We start from the raw sequence: 8149 nt of genomic DNA on the forward strand, positions 1-8149 counted from the left end.
AATATTCAAATCCAAATCTAAATGTTTTAATCCAAGGAACCAGTCAAACACTTAATTACATGAATGTCCTCTTATGCTTTTAAGTGCAAAGCCTTTCTCACCATTTTGACCACAAATGCCAAGAAATGATATTTATGTCTTCAATTTGTAGATTTGAACAGCTTGGTCCTAGTTCCTAACTCACTTTTATTACATAATTCATCTTTAGAGAAATGTTGAAGTTCCAATTAGTAATAAAAATTAAAATTTTCATCACAATTTTACACATAATTTATTTTGTTTTTTTTAAAATTCGACCGATGACTAACAAATCATTTATATCACATAAACATTAAATTAAAAATATTACATTTTAGCGGACATAATCTTTTAACACTCATTTATGTAAAAAAATTCTCAATTTACACCATTGTATTATGAATTGTATTAAGTTTTACATAGGTGTAAGTAGATCGAAATAATAAGAATGTGATAGGAGGTAATTAAATATAATTTTTTATACAAATGGTAATGATAGGGCTATTACTTTTTATTCTGTATGTAACAATGAAAGAAGAAATTATAATGATGAATCAGAAATATAATTTAATTATTAAAATAAGTAACATAAATTTAGATTTATTATGTAGTAGGTTCATGTATTATGAAAAAATGATATTGATATAAAATTCAAGAAAGAAATTTGGTATTCACTAAAAAACCAAATAAAAGAAGAAAAAGAATGTTATAAATAAAACAAAAGGCAATGTACACTAATGATACAACTTGAACTAGCCACGTCAGCCAACCATTCCTGATTTTAGTTAACGGCGTCCAAAAACCCATCAAAAGCGTTTCACTTTCACATAACCGCAAGCCCGGAATACCCAAACGGAGATAACGGAGATAAGGGAGGGATACTGAATATTCCCTTCATATCTTCACTATCCCAAAACCCCGTCCAATTTGACGGCGTTAAACATACTCCCGGCGTCACACTTCCCTTCTCCTCTCTTTTCACTACTTTACTCTCCACTCTCCCTTCTTCTTCTTCTTCCTCTCTTTTTCTTTTTATACAAGCTTTACTTAATTCAGAGTGGGTTGAACTTGATTTTCCAGCTTCAAGAGGAAAATTCAATATAGCTTTACTTCCACGAAGCTTAAACGCAGCTTCATCATAAGCTTTAGCAGCTTCAATGGCGGTATCAAAGGTTCCCAGCCAAACCCTCGCACCTTTTCTGTTGGGGTCTCTAATTTCAGCTGCATATTTACCCCAAGGTCGTCTCCTAACACCCCTGTAATGCCTCTGCTCGTCGCTTACGTTCACTTTCGGTGCGGGAATGGCGACGTTTATAGCTGGACGGCGTTGGCTTAGAGTAGAATGTTTCATCTGATTGGGGCTATGAAGTTGAGAGAATTGTGGGGTTTCCACTATATGATGAAGACTGGCAAGAAAAGAATCCATGGAAGCAAAGTCAGTAAGAAGATGTTTTCGAATGAGTTCCAAGGCTAATGTTTCTTCAGAAGATGTCATTTGTAGGAAAAAGAGTTGATTTGAGTGGAAAGGCAAGAGTTGGCCGGGGTATATAAAGGGAAGAAAAAGCAGTTGAAGGGGGAGATTTCAGACAAGTTTCTAGGATAGACACTGGAAGTATCGTGGGGGACCACAGCACAAGTTGATCTCTTCTCGTCATTTTTATATTCCGCAAGGGTCCCACGCCCATACTAATCTTACTTTCCAGGGTGCTTCTTCTTCTGCTAATTCATACAATATGTATAATAAGTTAGATTATGGACAATAATTGCTTTGTATATTTTACAAAGAAATGTTGAAAAGATGTTCATTCAAACTAATATACAGTTTTCAATGTCTCTAAGACTTTTAATGACCACGTTTTTCAAATCTAATTAATTAATAATAAAACCAGTCAACAAACATTTTACCTTGCAAAACTGGATAACTTGTTCGCCTATACCTATTTAAGTTTTGGATCAATGAAAGGGAAAGTGAATCCAGACATACCAGTCAAACATGTAAATTATTTATTCAACATTTATGTATTGGCCACTTGCTTTTAAATAAAATCAACGGCTGATGGGTGATGATTGGAGGTGGCCACCTTTTTTGACAGCCACACAATTTCTCCACACTAATTTTTTGCGATTAATCTACTGAAAATTCCAACACTATTGCAATTCAAGATTTGGAGGGAGGTGTTTCATGTACTGAATTTTTTGGGATAATACAAAAACTCGTCTGTACTTTGACAAAAATTTCAATGCAATACTCTAATTTATTTTTAATTTGTCTAATGTGGTATATCATCTTTTATTCCTTCTATTAATATCATACTCTAATTTAATAGTGTTTAACTTTTTACATTAATTGACACATTTTCCAGTGAAAGAATGACATGTAACACTGTAGGCTAGAAAAGAAAACCTAAACGGTTAAAAAGAGGACTTAAAAAAATTTCTCCTTTTTTTTAAAGTCAAAACTTCAAAAAAAAAATGTTTATTTTGTTGGCAGAAAGAATGGTTCATTTCTATTTGTTTCTTCAAATTTTCTTCTCTTTATTCTCTAACATATTTTTCTCGCTTCTCTTAAATTCTCGATTCATTATTTTTCTCCAAGAATCTGTGGCTTTCACTATGATAAAGAGCTCCCTTTGAGCTATAAGAACGATTCATCCCAAGACCCAAATTTTGGGAATTTTGGATTTAAGAATTTTGGGAATTTGATTGGGATTAGAGAGTCAACCATTTTTGTTTTTATTTTGTTTAACAAATTAGAAATAATAAAAAATCAAAGAGTATTCGTTTAAGTCAATTGTTGGGGTTTTTATTTTCTATTTTAAGTTGCTTAATTCGATTGGGATAGGGAATCAACGATTTTGTTATGGTATTTTCCGTTACCGACATGAAACTTGAATTGTCGACTTGCGACCCGATAGGAGGGCTCTCAAGCCCAGTCTGCGAGCCCTATATTAGGGGTTTGTCGGGGGTTCGTGAGGAGGGCTCGCAAGCCTAGTTTGCATGTCCCTAAGTGTTTATAGGTAGAGGTTGTAAAGTTATGCGAGTGGACCAATGAATACGTGTTAATCTAAAACAACATATGTATTGGCATGCATGGAGCCTACCTAGGACGTCATTTCAATGAATAGTAACCATGTCTTATAAATATTCGATTCTCCCCATCTTGAAGACACACATCAAAATACTCAATAATTTGGTGCGGTGAGCATGGAGAATTTTCGATATTCAGATTCTCAATTAGAAATGGCTCACCTCGATGACAATTTCCCCATCAATTTCTTTTCTGGACAGCTTGAGAATTATGGTGCTAGGAATCAACCTAGTGAGATGGATTTATTCGCTGGTTGGTTTACGGATCGGCTAGAGAACCTAGGTAACTTGGCTCATGCAGGAGCCTCAAACTCTTTGGACTTGAATGTCCCCGTTGGTCATGGAAACCCTTCTTGCCAGGGGTTATCATTCCCTTTTGACCGGGAGGCATTTCCACAATAATTTATTACTCTTCAAGAATAAATGAGATTGATGAGAAAGCAAGTGACTTTGCAAAGTGCTAGATATGAACAACAACAAGCATTTCAGCAAGAGTTGTTGAAACAAAATGAAAAACTTAGGAAGAAGGTACAATCTGATAACTCTAATCTCCATGGTAATAGAAATGTTTATGAGGGTAGTTTTGGGTTACATGCAAAACCTTGGTAGAACAAAATAGATGCTCTACGAATAGATGTGCGAGCTTTGTATCTGGATTCTGAAGACATGGATTGGCTATTCTTTTCCAATAATCTGTTGGTTGCTGAGGTAGTAGCGGTGAGTTTACCGTCAGATTTTAAGGTCCTTAAAGAAATGCTCGAAGGTAGAAGGGACCAGCGAGCTCACCTCATATAGTACAATGATTACATGAATGTGTTGGGAGCTTCCGATGCTGCGAAGTGTAAAAATTTCTCAACAACCCTCAAGGGAAGTGAAAAAGATTGGTATTTGTCCTTCTCGCAAGGTCCTATTCAAAGTTTTTCACAGTTAGGACAAATGTTTTTGGGTAGATTCCGAGCGCACAAGACAATAATGAATACTAATGTCTGTTAAATAGAAAGAGCGAGAAAGTTTGTAAGATTATGTTAAGCATTTTCACGCAATAATGTAAATACAAAGAATCTAGAAGATCAATAGGCCATTGATTCTTTTATCATAGGAGTCTTAAACGAGCACATACAGTATTTGTTTATAGACAATAAAACACAAAGTTTAGCAGATTTGCATGAAATGGCTCACAAGTTTGTTGAGGCGGAAGAGATCAAGAGGGAAGCCTTTGGTATATTGTAGAGAGAGGATAAAAGTTCTAGGAATAGAGAAGCGTTTCGCAATCGTTAGGGTCCATCTTTTCAGGCTTTGCGTGTGCAGGGTAGTGGACAATAGAAAGGGCAATCACAAGATGATTCAACCAGAACTTACCAGAGATCGTAGCCTAAGCATGTAAAAAGGTACCCTCATTATGGTAAATTTAAAACTTATACTTGTTTGAATGCTACACGTACATATATTCTGAGTCAGATCAAAATTTGACTATTTTGTCAACTCTTCCACATATCAGGCATAACGCGAGAAGATCAAGTGCAAGAGAAAGGTGCGCCTTTCATGAAGATGGAGGTCATAAAACTAAAGAATGTTCTTTATTCAAAAACGTTATTGTAGAAGCGATTTGCAACGACGAGCTCAATGATTTTGTGGCTTAGAATAATTACCAACATGGGCAGAATTCTACCACTAGTGATGGGTAAAGTGTTGAGGTTTACGTTGATGATCTGCTAGTTAAGGGTTCTACCATTAGTGAGCATGTGAAGAATTTGACTAAAATGTTTGTTGTGTTGTGAGCTTATAACATGAGGTTAAATTTGGATAACTATACTTTTGGTGTTAGAATTGGTAAATTTTTGGGTTTCACGATCTCATAAAGAGAAATTGAGGCAAACCCAAAAAAGATTCATGCTATCCTAGATATGCCCCCTCCGAATATGGTAAAGGATATGCAGTGTTTGACAGGAAGAGTGGTCGCACTTAATAGGTTTGTCTCACGAATGGCAGAAAAATGTTTACATTTTTTTAAAGCCCTGTGCACTTCGTTTCATGGGCCAAAGATGTAACACCCCCTACTCGTATCTGTCGCCGGAATAGAGTACGAGGCATTACCGAGGAGTACAAAACACTTACAGATAATTTAAATATATTTTCATAACAACTTGTCTCGATTTCATACCATTTCATATTTAAGCTTTACTCACCAAAGTATTTGAAATATCATCTTTATGCAAATAGCACACATGATGTACATAATTCCATAATTAAGAATGAACACATTTATCAAACATATTCCACATTCATATATCAATGTCTCACGTTTCCATATATCAATAACCGTCATTTTTCTTATTTTTTAGATAATTATGTGTAACAATTGATAAGCATGCAATTCACTGTTTCTTCTTGTTAATCACAATTTCAAATGAGAAATTCGTGTGAATGAGCTCAACCTTATTAGGTGTTTAAATTCTGCCCACTTTGATTCACATACTCATAATTTACTAACATATCATGTCAAACACAATCTCTGAATGACAAAATCACATAATTGAGCTCAATAATAATAATGATAACATTACTTCCATTTCTTTTTCCACACATTACATTTACGACTTACCAACTTGTCCATTTAAGGAACGGCTTACGGATTTGAGTACATCGTGATCTGAAGCCCGAAGTCTAGCTAAAGCACATAAGTGCTAAACGGAAGCCCGAAGGTTAACTGAAGCACATAAGAGCTGAACTGAAACCCCAAAAGGGTTGACTGAAACTCATATGAGTTAACGGAAGCTCATAAGAGCTAAACGGAAAGCAAACACAAGAATTCACAACAAATGCTGAATCTCGGTTTACTTGGGTAATTTACCGTCAATTCATCTTTTTCACTGAAAGATCGTACTCATTTCCTGCGTTCCGTTCCTCCGAAATTCTCAGTTCAATTTCATGATTTTTGTACATAATTTACTTATTTTCAACAATTAACATACATAAATATTAATCACCATTCATAAAATAATATTGAAATTTAATAATATTAACAAATGGTCACTAAATTTAGTTATATAAACTCACAAGTTCGATTTTTGTATTATAGCGATAATCATAATTTCATAATAAATATTCCAAATAAAACATTATATCGTTTCTAATTCAACACTTATCGATTATAATCGGGCATGTGATCAATTTATACACGAGTCATTCATATATTTTTCCTCCTCCTCCTCTCCATCCACATCCTTGGTATAAATAACACACTTGTAAGTAACCTTATCTATAATTTTCGCTAACTACTTATGTGAATATTCAAGCTATCCACCCGTGTCATAGTCACTAAATTATTTATATCTGAAGCTACGAAACTCCAAATTAAGATCCGCTAATTTTCCCTAAAACTAGATTCACATATCTTCTTACCATAAAATTTTCATATTTTGGTTGGGCCAATTAATATAGTTTATCCATTGAAGTCTCCCCTGTTCTGCTGTCTAACAGTTCCGACCCTTCTTCACTAAAAATTAATTATCTCCTCGTACAGGATTCGAATGATGTTTCTGTTTGTTTCTTTTGAAAATAGACTCATTTAGGATTCTAAACATATAAATTTAAGCCCTTAATTATTTTAATCTAATTTTGTTATGATTTTACAAAGTCAGAACAGGGGAACCCAAAATCATTCTGACCTTGTCTCACAAAATTTATCATATCTCGTGATTTACAATTCCATTGCTTACATCATTTCTTTTATAAGAAACTAGACTCAATAAGATTTAATTTCATATTTTATTCATCCTCTAATTTCATTTCTAAAATTTTTGGTTATTTTTCAAAGTTAGACAACTGCTGCTATCCAAAACAATTTTAGTGCAAAATGTTGATTTCCATTTTGCCCTAAATTTCACAATTCATACAATTCAGTCCTTGCTCAATTAACCCCTCAATTAAGATAATTTTCTCAATTAATACTTTTCCTAAACATTATAAGTTATTTCATAACTATTGAAATTCAAAATTTCCACATAAAACTCTAACTTCAAACTCTTTTACAATTAGGTCCCAAACATTCACTTTCTATTCAATTCTTTCAATAAAATCAACATATAAACAATTTAAAGCTCTAATTCCATGCCAAATCATCATACACTTCCAGAACATATGCATAGAAACTTTCAATTTCTTTCATAGAATCAAAAACTAATGAATTCAACAAGTGGAACTAGTTGTAAAAGTCACAAAAACACAAAAATTTCAAGAAATAATCAAGAATTGAGCTTACTTGAAGTAAAAATATGAAAAAACAGGTTAATAGAACTCTTCCATGGCGTTTTTCTGATGAGAATGCAGAAAAATAAAGAGAAATCTAGATAATTCCACTTTAGTCCTAGCTTTATTAAGTAAATTTTGTAATTTTGCAATTTTGCCCTTAATTCTCCTTATTTTCTTGCTGATTTCATGCCCTTGCCGTCCAGCCCAAACAGACCTTGGGTCTATTTTCCTTTTAAACTCTCTTTCTTTTATCAATTAAGCTATTTAATCATTTCCTACAATTTTGCATTTGATACAGTTTAGTCCTTTTTGTTCAATTAACTATTAGAACTTTAAAATTTCTTGACGAAACTTTAATACTAACATATTAACACTCCATAAATATTTATAAAAATATTTATGGCTCGATTTAAAATTTTCGAGGTCTCGATACCTCGTTTTCGATTCTAATTATTTTAATATTTATTTTTAATACACTATTTCAAATTTTTTTCTAACTTCACATTTAACTTATACTCACTAAATTAATAATATTTCCTACTCATTTGTCGGATTTAGTGATCTCGAATCACTGTTCCGACACCACTGAAAATTAGGTTGTTACAAAAGAGTTCCAAGTAGCCTTTGAAAAGCTCAAGTCATACTTCACGTCCCTACCACTTTTGATGTCCCCATGAGTAGGAGAAACCCTTTACCTATATTTGACTACCTCAGAGGAAACAGTTGCATCTATCTTGGTTAGAGCAGAAGATGTTCACCAGTTCCCAGTGTACTACATTAGTAAGGTACTGGA

The 8149-nt window shown here is 33.6% G+C and overlaps 1 protein-coding gene across 1 annotated transcript; it reads right to left on the reverse strand.

Moving 5' to 3' along the window:
* Positions 1-584: 584 nt before the first annotated feature.
* Positions 585-1569, reverse strand: LOC108482059 (ethylene-responsive transcription factor ERF105-like). The gene has a single exon (XM_017785161.2). It carries the CDS (start codon positions 1511-1513, stop codon positions 842-844), a length of 672 nt encoding a protein of 223 aa, XP_017640650.1. The 5' UTR covers positions 1514-1569; the 3' UTR covers positions 585-841.
* Positions 1570-8149: the final 6580 nt, after the last annotated feature.

Source organism: Gossypium arboreum, chromosome 1 (genome assembly GCF_025698485.1).
Source record: "Gossypium arboreum isolate Shixiya-1 chromosome 1, ASM2569848v2, whole genome shotgun sequence".
NCBI classification, from domain to species: domain Eukaryota; kingdom Viridiplantae; phylum Streptophyta; class Magnoliopsida; order Malvales; family Malvaceae; genus Gossypium; species Gossypium arboreum.